The following is a 20,988-nucleotide window of genomic DNA, read 5'->3' on the forward strand; positions in this document are numbered from 1 at the left end:
ATTTTATTGAGGATTTTTGCATCAGTGTTCATTAGGAGATTGGCCTATAGTTTTCCTTTTTGTGTTGTCCTTATTCGGTTTTGGTATTAGTGTAATATTGGCTTCATAGAACGTGTTTGGTATTGTCCCTTCCTTCTCAATTTTTGGAAGATTTGTGAAGGATAGGCACTATTCGTTCTCTGAATGTTTGGTAGAATTCATTTGTAAATCCATCAGGTCCTGGCTTTTTGTTTTTGGGGGAGGTTTTTGATTACCATTTCAATTTCGCTGCTGTATTGGTCTGTTTAGGTGTTCTATCTTCTTTATCTAGCTTTGGGTGATTGTAGAGTTGTAGGAATTTTGTCCATCTCCTCTAGATTTGAACTTGTTTCCATATAACTGTTCATAGTAGTTACTGATTATTCTTTGATTTCTGCTGTGTCCGTTGTGATTTCTCCTCTTTCATTTATGATCCTGTGTATTTGTGCTTTCTCCCTTTTTTCCTTTGTGAGCCTGGCTAGGGTTTGTCTATTTTTTATTTTTTTCAAAGAACCAGCTCTTGGTTTCATTGATCTTTTGGATTGTTTTTTTAGTTTCAATTCATTTATTTCTGCTTTGGTTTTATTATTTCTTTTCTTCTACTGGATTGGGGTTTTTTTGTTGTTCTTTTTCTAGATCTTTGAGCTTCGAGATTAGGTTGTTTCTTGAGTTCTTTCTTGTTTTTTGATGTGAGCTTCTATTCTATATATTTTCCTCTTATTTACTGCTTTTGCTGCATTCCCATACATTTAGGATATTGGTGTCCTCCTTGTCATTCAATTCAAAGAATTTTTAATTTCTTCTGATCTCCTCATTAGTCCAGTGGTCTTCCAGTAGTGTGGCTTTTAATCTCCATGAGGTAGGTAGGATAGTTCCTTGCCTTCTTTTATGATTTATTCTAGTTTGATGCCTTCGTGGTCAGAAAAGATGGTTGGTATGATTTCAATCTTGGTGTATCTGTTGATGTTTGTCTTGTGCCCCAGTATGTGATCGATCCTGGAGAATGATCCGTGTGCGCTTGAGAAAAATGTGTACTCCGTTTTTTTGGGGTTTAGTGTTCTATAGATGTCTGTTAAGCCCAAATGCTCTAGGTCCTTATTTAGAGCTTTAGTTTCTTTACTTATTTTTTGTCTTGTTGATCTATCCATTGTTGATAGTGGTGTGTTGAAGTCTCCCACTACATATGTGTTTTCTCTGATGTCTGTTTCAAGAGGACAACAGTTGTCTGATATATTTTGGTGCTCTTTCGTTTGGTGAGTATATGTTAATGAGTGTTATTTCTTCTTGAAGTATTGTCCCCTTAATCATAATGTAGTGACCATTGGGGTCTCTTTTTATTTTTTGAGTTTGAAGTCTGTTTTATCTGATATAAGTATAGCTGTTCCTGCTTTCTTTTTTGGCCCATTTGCTTGTAGGATTGTTTTCCATCCTTTGACTTTGAGCCTATTTTTATCTTTTGTAGCTAAATGTGTTTCCTGGAGACAGCAAAAGGTGGGTTTTGTTTCTTAATCCAGGCTGCAACTCTGTGTCTTTTATGAAGAGTTTAGTCCATTTACATTTAGAGTTAATATTGATATGTTAGCATCTGTATTTGCCATTATGTTTGTCTTTCCTTTGATTTTATTTATTCTTTTAATAACTTTTTTTTTTTTTTTTGGTCTTCTTTCGTTGTTATTCGTCCCTCTGAGGTTCTGGCTTTAGGATTCCTTGTAGTATTTTTTGGAGTGGGGTTTAGTCGTAATGAATTCCGAGAGTTTCTCTTTGTCTGGGAAGGTCCATATTCTTTCTTCTATGGAGAAAGAGAGCTTGCGGATAGAGTATTCTTGGTTGGCATTGTTTTCTTGGAGTCTGTTGACTATGTCCCTCCACTCTCTCCTTGCCCGTAGTGTTTCTTCAGAGAAGTCTGATGTCAGCCTGATTGGTTTTCCTTTGAATGTTATCTGTTTCTTCCCTCTTGTCAGCTTCATTATTTTCCTTGTCCTGGATTCTTGGGAGCTTTACTATTATGTGTCTTGCTGTTTTTCCTTTCGTCGTGGAAGTTTTGGTGTTCTTCTTGCTTCTTGTATATCAATTTTCAGCTCCTTCTTCGCATTTGAAGTTCTCTTCAATTATCTCCTGAATATTTTCTCTGTTCCTACATCTCTCTCCTCTCCTTCTGGAATTCCTATAAACTCTTTATATTCCTTTCCTCATGGAGTCAGATAGTTCTCGAAGTCTTTCTTCATTCTTTTTCCTTCGTACTTCTCTTTCCTTTTCTGTTTTGGTTCTTTTTATTTCTGTGTCTTCAAGAGAACTTATTCGTTCTTCCATTTCATCTATTTGCTTTCCCTTGCTTTCCCGGATTCTTTAGTTCCTCCATTAATTCTTTGATCTCCTGCATTTCCTTTTACTTCCCTCTTTAGGGACTCAATTTCGTTCTTCTGACCATGTTTTCCTCTTTATGACTCAATTTCCTTCTTCTGATCTATCATTTTTTAATCATAGGCAATTTTAATTTCTCTTTCTGAAGGCTCAGAAGTTCTTCCAAGTTGCTGTCGTTGCAATCTGGGGAGTGGTTTTCTTTGTGGTGTGCTTCTTCCTGAGGAGTTGTTAGGTTGCGTGTGGTTCTTCTACTCCCTACTGTCTGTTTTCTTAATTGTTCGTATGCGTTGGGACACTGTGTTGCTCGGACTGACTGGCATCTTGGGTGAACTTCTCCGCTCCCCTCTGGCTCTTCCAGGAGCCATCTCTGCCTTCTGGGGGAGCTTTCTGCTGGTTTTAGGCAGTTTACTGAAGAAATGTCCCTGTCTCAAATGGCGAAGCGGGATGCAGTCCCTGCACCTCCGGTTTCAGCACACTCTTCTGCGCCCCCGGTCTGCCCCGGACGTGGGTGCCTGCTCCCTCTGTGGGCTCAGACTGCTGGTCGGAGGGGGCCTGGCGTGGAATAACTTCCCGGCTGGCCACTGCAGAAGCCTTCTGCCCTTTTCAAGCAGTCTTAAGAAATTTCCTGTTCTAAGGGGTGTTAGTGACTTTTTTTTTCCTGGTCACTAGGTGGCGCCAGAGATCTCTCCTATTGTCCTTGGGGGGCTGTTTCGTCCCCCCCACCCCGTGGACAGGGAACAGAGCGGAATGGTAGGGTACACCTCAACAGCTTTGGGGTGCTGTGTCTGCCTTGTGCCCCACCGTCGTGTGGAGAACCACGCCCCGAATTTTCGTGCCCCGGGTCTCAGTTCAAAGCCCTCAGTTCCAGACGCGGGCTGTAGCCCAGTTCAGTGGCGCGGGAATGGCGCCTTTTGCACCGCTCCCGTGCCCGGGTGCCTGGTTCCTGCTCACTCAGGGAGGGACCTTCACCTCAGTGAGGACCTCCGCGCATCTCCCCGCAAGCCTAGGTCGTCTCCCCGCAAGCCTAGGTCGCAGGCGCGGGGACCTGGGCAGCCGCGATCCCGGTCTGCACTTGCTTTTCAAGCTCCCCGAGTGCGCCGCATTTCCGCGCCAGCTTACCGGCAGCCCGGGCTGGGTGCGCGTCTCCCGGGGTCTTTGTTCTTCTCTAATGGCGACCGGAGCCGTTCGCTCGCCGCCGCGGCGAATCCTGCAGGGTTCGCCTCAGCTCCCGTTCACGGGGTGTGGTGGCTGCAATAGTTCCTTTCCACTCACGGTCCTGCTTGCTGCGTCATTTGTTCTTGTTGGTTGTTTTGGTTTGTTGTTTTTCTCTCCTCTCTGCCAGTGGGAGAGTGCGCCTCTGTGGGCGGGGGAGGGGAGCAGGGTTCTGCGCTTCCCTCCCTTCTAGTCCTCTTTTATGGCCACTTTCTTCTTCGGGCAGTTTGCTGGAGTCACCCGTTTATCTTCCGTGTCCCAGTTCTCACTGGGACCTGCCGCTTTTCCTCCCTATTCACTTTTTTTAATGGGAGATCTTACTCGCAGCGTCTCCTCGCCGCCATGTTGCTCCGCCCCCCCCCCCCCCCCCCGTGTCCATGTTTTCTAAGGCTTAGCAAAATCAATTTTTGGGTCTCAGTATGTACATGACCAACCAATATAATATCATCTCATGTGCAAACCACACTTTCCAAGGCTCAACCTGGAAATATTCACAATGTCAATTTTAGATATTACTGAAAAAATGGTCTTTGAGTCTCTAGTAATTTGATGCATGCCTGCAACTGATTAGAAGTAGCTGTGGATACAGAGAACTGGGTCTGATATTTCCTTTGTGAGGTGATAGAGTGGAGAGAGAGCAAAGGTTTTTGTGAAGAGAAAAACAGAAGAGAATCCTCCCATCCTCATCACAGAAGTTCTCTTCAGATGAGATTCCTCCTTTAAATCCCCACAAACCAAAGGAAAATCTTTGTCTCCTACCTGGAGCAGATCCAGGGTCTCCCTTCTCCTCATCATCTCCTGTATAATATGGCAACTTAGTTGCCGAGTCATAAGACAGGTTTCCTGGTGGGGAGACAACATCACAGACAGAAAATGTTACCATAGTAGGAGGCCCAGTGTCAAGAAATGGGGCTTCAGAGTTGTAAGGAGAGGCCTGGAAGGCTTGCCTTGGGAGGAGGGAGAGACTGAGTCTATAAATGTGAAGGGAACCCATGGTCAGCTCAGGAACAGCAGGGAGGGCATGGGGCACACCTGGGCTGTCCAAAAGGTCCTCCTTTTCTGGTAGAGCATAGTTATCAATCTCGTGGTACAAGGCCTCATCTATGACATCTTCAAAAGCAGGTGAGGCTGCAGAAAATGGCACGACATCAGAGAAAAGTCCTAGAGACAATCCCTATACAACAGGCAAGGCACATGGCGCTCTCTTGTGCCCATCTCGGGGGTGCCCTCTGGGATGCCAGAGCCCCTTCCTGAGCTTTGTGGGACAGAGACAGCTCTCTTGACACTGATTGCGATCCTATACTCAATTCCCAATGACACTGTTTCCATAGTAAGTCATAATTTTTGAGAGGTTTTACATTTAACCTAGGATTCAGCTGTCTCGAATCTTCAAGGCTACTGTAGAGAAGGTGCTTTTTACCAGTCTGTGAGGATGGAGACAATATAGGGTACTTTTCTTGGTATTATAACTGGCTCAACACCTTCCCACGACTTCCCTTTAGCATCCCCATGGCCCACCTTGGTGCTCTGCTCTCCCTCTGTGCAGCTGAATCCCCAGGACGACCAGGACCAGAAGGAGAAGGGCCCCCAAGATGATGCAGAGGACCCCAGGCAGGGAGAAGATGCCAGGAGCAGGAGCTGAGTCTCTTCTGCTGACTGAGGACCACAAGAGGATTGTGAGGTTAAAAGAGGGTTATAGGTCCAGGAGAGCCCTTCCCCACCCGCTTTTCTTGCTCATCCACTGAGTCCTCATCCATAAAGTTAGCACTCAGAATCAATGCCTGGGCCTGAACCCAAGATGTGCCCATACAGATCCTGCCCTGGTATGTGCCAACTGTCTTCTGCATCTGTTTCTAAGGGATTTTTATTAAGTGAAGTGGATGAAGTTTTGGAGCATTATGACTGCCAGAGATAACAGGACTGCAGCGCCTGAGCATGGACCTTTCCTGGGTGATATGATAATTTCCCAGATTTATGTAGATTCCACTGCCCAGATCCCTGAAAATGTGTGTGTGCCTCTATCTATGACTCAGGGAAGAAGAGCCACTTACTTCCAAGGGTGGGGGGGATTCTTGTCCTCTCACCTGGAGAGAAGGGGAGAGAAGGGTCAACTACTGAGCTGGGTGGGAAAGCCCCAGGTCACACCTCCCACTCTGGCACCTTGTTCTCTCACAGCTTCCAAGGCATCAGGCAAGAGCCACAGGTTGCCAGGCCCAGAGCAGCACGTGAATCCAGGAAGAGCCTCTAGATGCCAGCACATGTCCCCTCTTCCACCCCCAACAGGGTCGCCCACTCACCCGAGCACCTCACTCCCGCGTCCTCCTCGTGCTTGCAGTCGCTCTGCCCCCAGGGAGCCGCAGGGCACTCCCACAGGGAGGACTCCCCGCCCCTGCACCGCACCTCGTCCAGCCAGATGCTGCCATTTCCAGGGCCAAAGGCCGCCGCCCGCGGGGCGTCCAGCGCCGAGCCACAGCCCAGCTGCCCGCACACACGTGGGCCTCGGCCAGGCTCCAGGAGTCATCGCACACCGTGCCCCACGCCCCCGCGTGCCACACCTCCACGCGGCCCGAGCACGCGCTGTCTCCTCCCCGCAGGCGCAGCTTCTCCCTGTCTGCAAGGCCAGGGGCCGCTCTGTTAGGGTCCTGAAGGAGGAGCCCCAGGTGGACCTGGGAGCTGGGAGGGGCTGATGTACCTGTGCAGGGGGCTGCAGATGGACAGCTCTTGGGCCTCTTTTCTGTGGAAGCAAAGGGGGAGTGTTGGGTCAGCGACAGGAGGGAATGCCATGGCCCCCAAACAAGGTCTGAAAAAAGCAGCTGAAATTAATTTATCTTTGTCTTGTGTATCACTCTCCATGCTCCACACTAACACACACACAGATGCAGCTTTGCTAGAGGAAAGACCCTGCATATCTGACTCACATCTGTGCTCCTGCTCTTAGCTCAGTGCCTGGTTCCCCACAGGCCTTCATTCAACACGTGTGAGTGTAGAAACTTCTGTAAGCACTGGGCAGAGGGGTTTGATCAATCGCACTGAATGAATAGATGACTAAAATCTAGTGAATATAGTTCTTTTATTATTTATGAGTAAACTATTATAGAAAATACAAAATCATATCAGTGGTTTGTTGTACTAAATGGAAGATATTTATAAAATAACTCTAAATCACAGAAATAATTCATGTTTTGACACTCCACTTACACTTTTTTAAGGAAAAATTACGTAACAGGGGCCTCCTGGTGGTGCAGGGGTTAAGACGCAACCTATGAAGCTGTCTGCAGCCACTGCAGCATGAGTTCCATTCCCGGCCAGCCAGGGAGCTACCCACGTGGCGCAGCAGACCTCTCCTGACACGCCCGCTGTTCCCCTCAGCAGTGTACTTCGGTCAATATGCCTGTTCTGTTCCCCACTGTCTCTGGTGACTCCTCTCACCACCACCCCCACACACCCCCCTCTGGCCTGTACCCCAGCTCTTGTATGCATAAATAAATAAATCTTTTTTTAAAAATTACATAACAGGTCAATCAAGAAAACTGGGATTTGGATCACTCTTGGAAGTAAAGTAAGCAAAAAAAAAAAAGAACTGGAAATCCAAGGTCTCTGCCCTCTCAACAGTGCCAGTCAAGAGGATAAACCAATTCCTTCTTGAGAGAACTGTTTCCTTGCAGGTGCCCACGAGAGGTTGGGAGGTGTCCGCTCTGCTCTGCCCTCCAGGGTCCCCTGCCTCGCTCCCCCTATCTCTCGCCATGACAGAATTTTCTCAAAACCCAGTATTACACTGACCAGGATCATCTTCCCACCTCCTCCTTGACAGGACTCTTTCTCATCCTTCCCCTCCATCAAAGCAGGACTTCTCCTCTGGCTCCATGTACACCCTCCACACATTTCCTATTCCTCGTGGCAATGAAACTTCAGCCTAAGGAGAGTTTTCAACTTGGGATTTCCTTCTCCATGAAGGCAGAGATTATATATTTTCTCTTCTCTGTCCTCTGACCTGGAGTGTAATTTTGATTCTAAAAGACATGGTTTACTCTCTGCCAGCAGACGGACCAGGACTCTGACAAGCAAAAATTCAGGAACATATGAGACACAGAGCATGGGGAACTGGCCCTCACTTATTCAAGGTGTTCAGCATAGCATTTAGCTAGTCCTCATTCACTAGAGTTCCTTAGATGTTGATCAGAGGATTATTCACATTCCCCAAAGCTCATATAATCGACCTGGTATTTTTCACTACTGTCAGTATGAGTTCTCTTATACTTTCCTCTGAAACAGGGTTAGAATTAGTGGATTAAATAATTATCCTACTTCATTTTAAAGACCTAACTTAAACTCATAAGCTGGACTTGAAAATAAACATCACTAGCGACAGCGTACGGGCGATGACCGACACATACAACAGTCACCTGCACACATGATAGAACCTTCCTCTTCTGAAGAGCATGAACTGTATTTCCAAGGGTCAGAAGGACACTGCCAGAGAGACGTATCAGTTTTCCTACACCGGATTCCATCTACCCACCGGGGTCTAGACCCTTGCCTAACAGCAACCGAAGAGATGAGGGCTCCGCTGTCCCCACAGCCAAGCTGCCTGCAGATCACAGACAAGGTCGTGGCGTCCATGGGGCTGCTGCACACACTGCCCCAGGTCCCGTTGTAGAAAACTTCCAGCCACCCAGCACAGTCCTGGTCCTCGCTCACCACCCTGAGGGCCAGGAACTCTGAAAGAGAAAGGGGGAGACAGGGCACCATGAGCACCCCACTCAGCGCTCTGGGCCCTCAGCAGGGAAGAAATGCTAGATGCTGCTTCCTGACAAAACTACAGAATCTGCTAAAGCAGGTGTGATTGGGGTGGGGGAAGATAACTCCACCAAAGATGTCTGCATCATGATCCCTGGAAACTGTGCATATCATCAATTAACATGTGCATACGAGACCTTACACGAAAAGAGACTGTGCAGATGAACTAAGTGAAAACCTTGGAAGGTTTTAACCTGAACATTGAGGATTAACCAGGCGAGCCAAGTGTAATCCCATGTGGGACCCACTGTCTGTAAAAGTGCTGGTTAGAGAGAGAGAGGTGATTATAGAGAACGGTGAGCTAGGTGTAACACTGCTGGTCTGAGGACCAAGGAAGGGGGCTCTGACGAGAAGTGCAGACAGGTTCTACGAAATTGGAACTGATTCCTCCCCAGGACTTAGAAGTGATGCAGCCCTTCTCACACTTTGATTTTAACCCGGTGAGATAGTGTTGGATTTCTAACCTAAAAGACTGAAAGATGATAAATATAAGTTGCTTTAACCAATAATTATGTGGAAACTTGTTATAGCACGTAGAAACCATTACAAGATTCTGTATTATTATAAATTCTGTAACTGAAGAGTGAGCCCTACTTGCAAATGAAAACTGTAGGACGTGGCTCCATCAGATGTTGCTAAGAAGGAAGGACCAGAGCCTCAGCTGCCACAGGAAGGAAGGAGACACCTAATCCTCATATGTACTAGAGAGACAGGCACTCTGGAGGAAGCTTCCTACCCCTCTTGTCTTCCAGACTCAGTCCTCAAAGTGTTTCCCCCACCATCCCAAAATATACCCCTAGCCCCTGGACAATGTGCAGCACAGACCTGAGCAGATGACCCCAGCATCCTCCTTGTGCCTACAGTCATGGCGCCCCCAGCCTGGGGATGGGCACTTCCACACCTGGGACTCATTTCCTGTGCACTGAAGCTCCTCCAGCCAGATGGGCCCTGCTCCCTGCCCGAAGTGAGCAGAGACCGTGGCATTGAGGGCCTCCCCACAGCTCAGCTGTCTGCACACCACATGGGCATCACGAAGGTCCCAGCCGTCATCACAGATGGTGCCCCAGGAGCCCTGGTGAAGGATCTCCACTCTGCCAGCGCAGGGATGGCCTCCGTTCACCAGGCGAAGCTGTGTGCTGTCTGCGGAGAGAGTCAGGTCAAGGGGGCATCTAACCCGGAAGGAGAAGCTTTCCTGGTCCTGGAAGGCCCTCACCTGAGCAGTTGGCTGTGCCCTCCTCTGAGGCTGCAGAGCCTGCTGGTGGAGACAGGGAGTGGGTGCACAGGGGCAGCACCTGGGTCTGGTTTCCTGCAGGGCAATGAGGTCAGAGGGTTAGTGGGGTTGAAGAGCAGAAACTGAATTAAACTACATGATAACATAGTGGAGAGGTCTGAGATGGACACTCTAACAAGACACTCATGGCATCATTAATTTACAGTTCACTTCCTGTGTGAAATTGTGCCCCAAAAGACCAATATTTCTGTTTTGAAGACAAATATTGAGAATCACTAAGAATGAATTTAGAATATTGGGAATACGGCAATAGTGTTGACGGATCGCAGAGCTTCCAGGACAGTGAGCATTTTGGAGCCAGATGCCCAGAGAGAAGCAAAGAGCAGGGCTGAGCCTATTTTCCCTTGAGAACTTTGTCAATTCAACATTATAGATACATTATAGATGTGACTCTGAAAACCTCAGCAGAGATTTGGAAGCAGGAGTAGTAAAGTGGGAGATCAGAGAAGAATATAAGGAAGACAGCACAGGATGAAACAGTAGAAAACATGAAAAGGGGCACAAGAGATATGGCAAAAGGTTTAAGTCACATATTTATAAAGTTTTAGATTCTTAAACACACAAATGAAAGAAGGAAATGCAGAATCTAAAATCCACTATCACAGTGAGACATTTCAACATCCTGGTGCTGTTTAAACACATCCACAAAATTATTTGCTAAGGTGTCCACTGAGCAGTGAGGTCTTTGCCTCATTCCCTTGCACCTCGAATGATCTTCATGACAGGCTTGTAGGCAACGTAATACTGTGGAGGCAACACTGCTGATTTCCTGCACAGGGACAGAAAAGTCATGCAGTCTCCCCAGTCTCATTGAGGACATGTGCTTTAGGGGAGCTGCTCTGCTGAGCGTGTCCTGAGGAGAGCCATAGGCAGGGTGTCTGCTATCCTGTCGTTGAGCATCCTGGTTCCCAGTTCAGGCATGTCTTGTGTGACTTCAGCCCAGATGACTTCAGCTATGTGAAACCGCAAATAGAACTGCCACTGAGCTTCCCCATTCCTGACCCAGAAATCACAGCAAAAGGAAACGCATTTTTATTTCTGTTGCTAAGTTTTTTGGGGAAAATAGTAGCAATAGTAGCCAGGACACTTGTCATGTGACCTAAAAAGGAAGAAAATGCTTTTCAACTAAGCTTCTCCTACAGAGAATTTAAAATGTGTGTGTGCAGGATGTGTGCATAGATGTTGAGAACATCTTCATTCACAGGAGCTAAGACTTGTTCCTTTTGGGTCAAGGCAGTAGGAAGAAATAAGAAGGCTGATGGGCTAGGAGGAATTATGTTGGAATTCATTAAGGAATGAAGAAAATGAGATTGGAAGAAGTAAAATAAAATGTTTGCCTTAAATGATCATATTTTGAAAAATGTGTATTCAGAAGCCAAAAGTGAAAGATGTGTCTCAGTAACTGAGAGAAAAGCTATCAGTAGGTATTTGGAATATCTGAATTGTATGATTTGCATAATCTGCACCTCAAAAACAGAAAAATACACATTATTCTTAAGAGCATGTAGGCCATTAATCAAAACTGATTGTATGTTATGGTAAATGAGTTCCAAATGTTTTTCAGAGGAAAAGCTAAGAGAAAGTCTAACAATTGTTTATATTGACCACAGAGAAAACTGTTAAAAAATTAATTAAAACTGGTAAAAAATTAAGTTGTATTAAAATCTACTTCTCATACAATAAAACACCAATACTAAGAGAACATGGGGTACATTCTGACAAATACTTTTATCTCCATAACCCACTTTTCACTCATGAACCAGTTTTCCCACAAGCCCTGCTCTGAGGGACCCGAGCACCCTGAGTGCAGTTAGCGCCCCCCTCTCACCGGAGCAGATCACAGAGGCTGTGTTTCCAGGGCCACAGTCAGGAGCGCCCAGAGCAGTCACAGAGCAGTTCCACAAGAAGGTCTCAGCCCCTGAGCAGTGAAATCGGCCCCTCCAGACCTGGTCAGCTCCTCCCCTAGAGCGTGCTCCTTCAGGGGTGGACAGAGCCACTCCACAGCCAAGCTGCCGACACACAACGTGGGCATTGGCCAGACTCCAGTGGGAGGCACAGAGCATGCTCCAGTGCCCTGAAATGTTCATCTCCACCTGTCCCTCACACTGAGAGCTGCCGTTGTTCATGAGCCGCACTTCTGTGTATGCTGGAAGGAGAGGACAGGGCTTCAGTCAAAGCTCATGTGTTTCTTACCCCAACATAGTAGGCAGGGAGGGTGAATCCTGCTCAGGTCTCACCTGAGCAGACAAGGTGAACAGCCCCGCGGTGGTGGCAGGTGCCTCCAGGACAGGGCACCCTGGGACACAACCAAAGCTCTGGCTCCTGCCCCTCACACCAGAACTCCTCAGCAAAGACCCGTCCATCTGACTCTCTGAAGGGCACGCCCCCCAGCACAGACGCAGCCTTGCCACACCCCAGCTCTGCACAGATGACCTGGGCAGTGGGGGATGTGAAGTTCCCATCAGACACTGGAGTCCAGTCTCCTCTGGAATGCACTTCCACTCGCCCTGAGCAGGGCCCAACCCCTCCAGACAGACGCACAAATCCTAGAGAAAAGAAAAGTGAGTGAGAGTTCACGACCCCATAGTTCCACCACCAAATCACCCATGGACCATTGTCTCTTCCCTCCCCTGTTTTTACCCTCTCTCCCCCGGCCCTTCTGTGACCTCAGCTCTATGGTCAGTTTTCAAATTTCCTCATTTATGTGACCCTTTTTACAGTTTCTCTATATTCCATATTTAAGTGAAACCATCAGATAGATATCTTTTTCCTTCTGAATTATTTCCCTTAGCCAAACCCCTTCCAGCTCCATCCATGCTGCAGTAAATAGCATGAGTTTCATAGGAACATTTTAATATGTGGGCAAAGACTGATATCATTAGTGAGAAGTAGCATTTTAATATTCTAATAATTCCAACAATGTTCATCCAAGGTAAACAGAATTTTTTCACTACATAAAAACACCCAATACTTTGGTGTCATTTGTGTATTTATTAGAATGTATATGCAGTTTCCACACAACTGAAGTCCGGGGAAGAAACTGGCTGACCTGGACCTCCTCCCTCAACTCCTGACAGGCCCCTCTGAAGAGAGTGAGTGAAATGTCAGGGTGAAGACTGTGCTCTCACTGACAGCTCCTGTCGAGCTCCTTGTCCATTTACTGGATATCATTGCCACTGATCTGACCTTTAAATGAAAGGTCAGGATAAGGTTCTAAAAATCTGGGTAAGTAGGTGAAATGGCAGGGGGGAAGAAAGATAGTTTTACCAAGGGCCACTGAGTTTGGAATTGATCCATTTAACCTAACACAATCCCAAAGAACCAACATAAGGAAAACTGAAGATAACAAAACCGTCTTATTTTGGCAATGGGCATTGTAGAGATCTGGGCTAATTCTGGGTCATAAATTTGAAGAGATGCAGACACACTGTTACCTCAGTCAGAAGGATCAGAGGCACCCAGACCCACACCGACAAATGTATGGCACTTTTATTGATAAATATCAATGTGTTTACAAAAGAGACATTGATGTGGAGAAAAAGGAACTCTCCTACATTGCTGGTAGGAGTGCAAACTGGTCCAGCCACTATGGAAAGCTGTCTGGCGTTTGCTCAGTCCACTAAAAATGGAGCTTCCATAGGACCCAGCAATTCCACTACTAGAGATCTACCCAAAGGACACAAAAATATTGATTCAAAAGACCACCTGTACCCCTATGTTTATTGCAGCACAATTTACAATAGGTAAAACCTGGAAACAACCCCAATGCCCAAAAATAGATGACTGGATCAAGAAGATTTGGTACATATACACAATGGAATATTATTCAGCAATCATAAAAGATAAACACATGCCATTCGCAGCAATGTGGATGGAACTAGAAGGAGTTATGCTCAGTGAAATAAGCCAGAAGGAAAAAGAAAAATATTGGATGGTTTCACTTATCGGAGGAATATAGGGGAAACAAATAAGACATCAGGAGAAAAAATTAATAATAATACAAAACACAACAAAACAAATCAAAAACAAACAGACAATTTAAACCAGAGACATCCTGCAGGGGAGAGGGGAAGGAACAGAGGGAGGGAGGAGCACAGGGGACTGAGGTGATGGTGCACAGGTGAATTGGTGGAGGAAATTCTATGAGACTACACCTGAAGAGGGGGAGCAAATATTGCTTAAAAATGAACAATGATGTAAAACATATAAATAAATGAATTTTTTAAAAATCAATGTGTTTAAAGAGATGTAAATAATACAGGAGATGCTCAAGCACTTTGTCCTTATTTTAGGCCAGAGAAGCAGAACCCAGGGCGGTTCTGTCAGAGGAGTGACTGGTTCAGGATTACTGAGTTGGTGCACACTGACCTCCTGATGTAGCTGTTTGGTAACTGTTTCATGCTCCTGACAGCAGCTCCACATCCCAGGTTCCTGCATAACAGTTTATCTTCCTTCAGGCCCAGTGTTAAGTATATCTCTGGCCCTCTCTCCTTGCTACTAAACCCCTACTCTTCCCTTACTGGGGTGACCCCACTTTCCAATCTTGCCCATGTGCAAGAAAGACATCACCTGTGTCATAGCAGAGATCTCAGGGACCATCCTGAGGAATCTGATCTCTGTATCCAAACCTGAGTCTGGAGAACCCAATTTTCCACACCTCAGCTTCAGCTTTGGGCTATTTTGGTCAGAGGACATTCCGCTCTCATTCTTATGGCTTAGGATTTGGTTTTATCTAGAGAAGCGTGGTAGCAGGAATGACCAGATCGGTTATCACCACCTTTCTTTCCTTATTCCTTCCCCTCTGACCAAGATGCCTCCTCTGTCCTCCCTGCAGCTGTGACTCATCTGCTCGAAACCAACTCTCAGGGCCTCTGACCAGCAGCCTCACCTGCCTCTGATCCTTCCGGGTCCTCATCCATCCCTCCAGGCTCTCATACTTCTGTTGGAAAAGAGCACTGGGTGCCTGAGATGTGGGAAATGTCTCCCCTGGATGTGGCATTTGACACCAGGGAGCCACAAAGACAAGGTATCTTCTTTGAACACAAAACTCGTCCTCCACCTTGGGACAATGGGGCTGCCCTGCACCTTGAAAGCCAGAGGTGGTCATGGTGACCTTCCCCTCAAGGGCTGCAAAGGGAAAGGAGAGTGGGTCATGGGGAGTCCAGAAATGGGCCAAGATTCAGCCTCTGATTGGGAAATGAAATGGAGACCGGCAGTTTCAGAGGAGGCGTCTCCAAGCTCAGCACAGGTTTGCTACCTGGGCAGAGAGAGGCCATATTGAGATGCCCCTTTGTATTGTTTGATTCAAAATACAATTGTCATTTCAGAGCTTGACAATTTCTAGAAACTTGTCTCAGTGCTGGGAATGTGAATTATAATAAATCAATGTTCCTATCTCTTTAGGACTTTACTTCAAGTAGAGGAAAACAACCAGTAGACAGAGGAAAGTTTTTGAAAAGATTAGGAGACACCTGGACAGCACAGTGCAAGGGGAACTGCAGCTTCAAATGGCGATTATTTACATGAATCAACCTCACTTCACTCTTATAAAAAGTAAATTATAAAAGAATCATGAAGAATCATTAAATTGATTTTAATCAGGATGATAATAGAAAAAGTTGTTTTGTCAGGTAAGACCAATGCAGAAGGAAATATTAGTAATTTCTTTAGGATAGAGGACGCTCATCATTCACAGAAGCTTTGTGCCCTCAGGACTATGGAGAGATGGAATATGTCTCCGATCTCTCTGGCCCATCTATCTCTGCTGTCCCAACAGACACCATCCTCCTAGGAATTTTCCATTCCCTCAGCCCCTGAAAATGCACTGACCATACCTGAGCAGATGACTCCTGCATCCTCGGAGTGATAGCAGCTGTTGAGCCCCCAGCCCGGGAACAGGCACTTCCACACGTGGGACTCCGTTCCTGTGCACTGCAGCACTCCCAGCCAGATGGGCCCTGATCCCTGCCCGAAGTGAGCATAGACTGTGGCCTCCAGCGCCTCTCCACAGTCCAGCTGTCTGCACACCACGTGGGCATCACGCAGGTCCCAGCCATCATCACAGACGGTGCCCCAGGCGCCCTCATGAAGGATCTCCACTCTGCCGGCGCAGCGATGGCCTCCGTTCACGAGGCGGATCTGTGTGCTGTCTGCGGAGATAGTCAGGTCAAGGAGGTGCATCTAATAGGAAAGAGGAAGGCTGCCCTGGTCCTGGGGGCCCTTGGCCTGAGCAAATGGCAGTGCCCCCCTCTGAGGCTGCAGAGCCTGCTGGTGGAGACACAGTGCTTGCACTTGGGCAGCACCTGGTTTCCACAGCAACAAGCAGAACAATAGAGTTGAAAACAATAGGAAAAAACAGGAGAAATGGAGCTGAAAACAACTAGCGAGCAGTCTAAGAGAGAAGGTGCGACCAGGTCCAGTCAGGGTAACCCTGATGTAGAGTCTACACGGCATCTGACAAGATGTCCCGAGATGTCAGAATCTCTGCCCTGAGCAGTTAAATGAGTGCAGAGTGGCTGTAGAGGGCTTGTAGCTGGTGGATTCCTTAAAAATTACACCCATATCCATGCTATTGAATAAAGGGAACTGTTGGGAGCTTATCAGAATCCTCTCGAGGCAGCCAGGAGACCCGTTTCCGTCAGAGCTGTTCTTGCCATAGTCACTCACAGCTGAAGAATGAAAGGACCATGAGACAGGCTAGGATTTACCCAGAATATTTCATTTATGGTTCTCGGCTCCAGAAGGAACTTCTCTATGAGTAGACGGGGCCATCTCTCACAGGAGATGATGGAGATGAGGCTAACATTGGCCAGAGACACTGGACATCACACACCTGCTTCTTCCCTGAGACAGTATAATCTCTACTTGAATTCATGTCAGGAACTGCTATTACTCAAAATTTGGAGTTATTCAGTGTTTAGGAGAAAATATAACGTATCTCTAACTCCACCATGGAGTAGAATCAGGTTATATTCCTGAGCTGAAAACACTCAGACCGATTTAACTTTTCTGTCATTTTCAGCTGCTGTATTATTTTCTCCTTTTTATATACAAAAAAAAATTGCACTGAGAAGTTCAACAATGTGTCATTATTGCAATTTAAGTAAGGATGAAATAGAAAGTAAAACCTAGAACTTCTAAAAATAAAATAAAAAATAAATAAAATAAAAAATGGGGGAGTTGTAGGTTTTATTCTCCATTCCATGACTGACTTAAAGTAAGCGCTGGTGCGCAAGTGTGAAATAGGAGATATGAGGCCCACGACATAAAGCAGGTTTTCTTGCAAATATTTGCCCATTGTACATGTTGTTCAGGAAAGGAGGCCAAGAACTATGTCAAAACTCTTGGAAAGCAGAGTGGCTGTTCTTTTATTCTCTTGGTGCTGAGCTACCAAAATATATCCAATCTCTCAGCTGAATTCTGAGTTCCCAAAATGCCCTTTATCCAGGCACAGAGACAGGCAGAGGTAGACTGTCACCCAAACTGCCAGCGAGGCTTGTTCCAGCTCAGGTCTGGGTTACAGTTAGATATCTCGGTGCTCAGCAGCACCAGCCTCACCTGCCTAGCTGAACAGAAGATGATGCTTCCAGGTATCAGGAAAGATATATGGAGTTTCTTATTTTTTCATACACAATTTTTAATATCAAATAGGAAGTGACATGGCATGTAGAAAGAGGGGCTCACATGACATAGTGAAAAGGAAAGCATTATAAGAGAAGTTAGAAACACACATAGCAGATGAGAGTTTTAACTATGATTCATGAATTTAGTGAAAAAAAAAGGGGGAGAAGAAGACAAGAACAGTTAAAATGAAAAGAACTTAACATAGAATTGTAAATATATTAAAGATATCAAAGTAACAGTGGCCAACTGAAGAGGAGGACAGAGACAGAACAGTGAAGTAATACTTGAAGAGATAATGGTTGAGAATTTTTTAAAAATGGATGAAAGCTATAACTCACATTTTCAAGAAGCTCAGAGAATATCAAGGAAGATACGAAGACCCCAACACCTTGTAAAGCTGATAAAAATCATAGCAAAACAGAAATATCGTTGTTTAAAAAAAAAAACAGAAGGCCTAAAAATGGGGAGAAAGGGCATGTAGGGCCAGTGAGTCAATTAAGAGTAAATGGTCCAGGGCCTCCCTGGTGGCGCAGGCAGCTGAGCGCAGCGCTGTGAAGCTGTTCGCAGCTTCTGCAGCACCGGTTCAATCCCCACCGGTCTCGGAGCAACCCACATGGTGAGCAGACCTCTCCTGTCTTGCCCGCTGCTCCCCTCAGCAGTGTACTTTACTCAGTCTGCCTGTTCTGCTCCCCGCTCTGGTTCTGGTGAATCCTCTCACCCCTACCCCCGCACCTCTGGCCTGTACCCCAGTTCTTGTATGCATAAATAAATAAATCTTTTTAAAAAATTTTAAAAAGCAAATCAGGATAAAACAACAAAATTCAAGTAAATGTTACCTGTCTAACATACAAGCCCCTTTAAAACAGGGACTTCACATTCAGAAAGGATGACAAGGAGCGGCAGGTCCTGACTGCATGTGCGGAGCTCACGGGAGAGTCAGGGCTCTTTGGCACCTGACACCAGGGCTGCAATTAAACAAGGAGATGGGGCAACTTGTGTGCACTGGTGCCTTAATATGTGAGCCTGTGCTTGAGTCATATGCTTTTCAAGATATTGTCTCTGAGGAGAAATCATGCTTGTCAGATTAAAGTGTGGTTTCTTCTTGATAAAATGTACTCATTGCTCTCACAGCTGGAGAGGCCAAAATGGAATCAGCACCAATTTTATATTTCATTTTCAGAATGCACTTCTACCCCTAAGAACCTGCAAAGCCTGCAAAGGATAGCCAACCTCACAAAGTGTCAATAATCAGGAATGGAAGATTCAAGAAATGTAAGTGAGGAGCAGACTCCATTGAGAGGAGAATTTCCCAAAAAATAGAGAGATGGAGACTTCTGAGTGGAGGGGCTTGAAATCAGGAGGAAACAGGGAACTGGAAAGAGGTGGAGAGGGAGGAGCATCTAGAGCAGCCAGGCCCAAGGCCCACACCTGAAAGACTGGGCTGACCAGGATGTGCCAGATCATTGTCACATCAGGGCTCAACCCTGATATCTTCGGCCCTGCTGGTCAGGGGCCCAAGGGAGAGCAGATGCCATGTCAAGTTTGCAGAACTACAAGGCGAAAACCCACGTAAGGACATTCACAAGTCAGGGCTCTTCCTCAACAGCAGACCCTTAAGATGTCACGGACATGATAAAGTCCCCAATGGGACGGGGAACACTGGCCAAGAGGGGCCCATTCTGGTCTCACAGGCCACAGCCCTCTGCCTGCAGTGCTTATCTCAGTACACCCAGGGACACCCACATTTGGATCCAATTGGATCATGTCCAATTTTCTGCTGCTCCTTGGGGTGAAGGACCATGGAGCCAACAGGTAGGAAGGGAAACACCACAGGCAGGGAGACAGAATCCTGCCAGCACCCAGTGCTGGGGAAACGGCAGTAAAGCAGAAAACGTTTGAGCTGTGGGTTTGTGGGGAAGAAAAAATCACCTCAAATTTAGGCTTAGATTGCAGGTGCAAGGTTATCTGGGGGTGTAATTAAAGTTTCTATTGGGAGGGTTTTCCTTAAAGGCATCCATATCTGCCCTCATCATAGACACCAAAACTCATATCACCACCACCACCACTTCCACCACAATCCAGCCATCTGACTAGAGTGTTATTCTGTGCACTCCTTTCTAGAAAGGTACTTCCATAGGTAGGCATGCTCCTGCTCACATATTTACCTTTCACATGCACTTTGTTTTTTTTTTTTGTTTTGTTTTGTTTTGTTTTAAATAATAAATTTTATTTTTATATTCTCCATACAATTGCAACCCCCCCATTCTGACCCCAATCCCTCCCTCCCGCCCTCCACCCCCCAAAAAGTGTCTCTGTTTCATAGTTTTTTGTTGATTTTGATTTTCACTTTCTTATAGTTATTCATCACCTGGCAGGGGAGATACCATGATCACATGCACTTTGAATTCACTTTTCACCTCTCTCTTTCTCTCTCTCTCTCTCTCTCTGTCTCTCTCTTGCTCTCATCCTTAGGCTAAAGGAGCAAAAACCAAGAATCATGTTGGGGAGACACAGGCAGGAGGAGACTGCAGGCAGGAATCTCAAAGATGCAGCCTTAGGAAATCACTCTCATAATCCTTTACAGGAAAACTGGGAAGTCATCAGACATTTTCATTATTTTAGATGTTATTGGGGAGGACCAAACGCAGATGCTGGTCAATTGACAACAAGCTTTGACTATTGGCAACATCTCTCATCTGAACTTGAAAAGCAGAGCCCCCAAGGAAAAAAAAGGAACATTCGCCATCACTAAAGATCACAGTGGGACAAAATCAAGTGGTCAACGGAGAGAAGTTGCCTTTGCAATCCCGGGACTCACCCCCAGAGAATGAAAACTGATCCAGCATCTCTGCTGATCATAGGAAGGGAGGCTCCTCTTACCTTGGGCGCTTGCTAGGACAGCAGAGAGGAGAACAGCAAGTCCTGGGAGAAAGACATGTCCATTCGTGGTAGCTATGAGCCTCATGCTATCAGGAAACTGCCTCAGTGTCCCCAAATATACAAAGAAGCCCTCAGTCCTTACTGGGGGTTCCCACTCCCAGGAGGGGTTTAAATAGTCCCACCCCTTGTCTTTGCCATCGTCCGGGAGCCAATAGAAACCCTATTGAACATCGTCCCTGCATCAAACACTCCATAAATGGAAACTTACTGAGGTTCAAACCCCAATTAGATGCTCTATCTTAACTGTCTCCTTGTAAGAGAGAAGAAGTTTTCTGACATCAGGTGTCATCTGGCCCCAGAGCGGACACAGAAAAGATAAATTAAAGAAACATGCGTGACTCTCTTTCCTCCAGCCCATGGTCCCAGGTAAAGAAGACTTTTTGTTAATGCAGCCTATGTCTCCTGCGTCAATTGACCGACATGTTCTGGCTCGAAAGAAACAAGAAGCCTCTAACAGTAAGAACAAAAAGCCAGGTGGTTACAAAACTGGGATTAGAATGATAAATTCTAGGGGAAAAAAGAAGTTGAGATTGGCATTAAAGGAACATAGTCATTAGCCTGAAGGGTGAGGCTCCTCTTTTTCCACTTCATCCCCATTTCATACTGTGGCAATCTGCACCTGGCAGCCCAGTCTGTATTGGTTAGTAAGGGGGTGCCCTTCTCCTCCAGGCTCCTCGTTGTCAACATTTCAGTCCCTCTGCCTCCCCTTCCTACTTTCATTCTCATATGAGCCTCTTAGTCAACTT

At 46.2% G+C, this 20,988-nt stretch overlaps 1 protein-coding gene across 1 annotated transcript in view; it reads right to left on the reverse strand.

The window, feature by feature from the left end:
• LOC119247022 (antigen WC1.1-like) overlaps nt 1–20,988 on the reverse strand; it is an 81,878-nt gene that overhangs the window by 24,260 nt on the left and 36,630 nt on the right. The window contains exons 12-17 of the mRNA XM_054696779.1: nt 15,514–15,828; nt 11,917–12,225; nt 11,508–11,825; nt 9,602–9,694; nt 9,214–9,528; nt 7,995–8,309 (exon numbers count right to left, since the gene is read on the reverse strand). Of these exons, the coding sequence (XP_054552754.1) occupies nt 7,995–8,309; nt 9,214–9,528; nt 9,602–9,694; nt 11,508–11,825; nt 11,917–12,225; nt 15,514–15,828 (1,665 nt within the window). The remainder of the gene's footprint in view (nt 1–7,994; nt 8,310–9,213; nt 9,529–9,601; nt 9,695–11,507; nt 11,826–11,916; nt 12,226–15,513; nt 15,829–20,988) is intronic.

Source organism: Talpa occidentalis, unplaced genomic scaffold (assembly GCF_014898055.3).
Source record: "Talpa occidentalis isolate TD23 unplaced genomic scaffold, MPIMG_talOcc4v2.1 talOcc4.16, whole genome shotgun sequence".
NCBI classification, from domain to species: domain Eukaryota; kingdom Metazoa; phylum Chordata; class Mammalia; order Eulipotyphla; family Talpidae; genus Talpa; species Talpa occidentalis.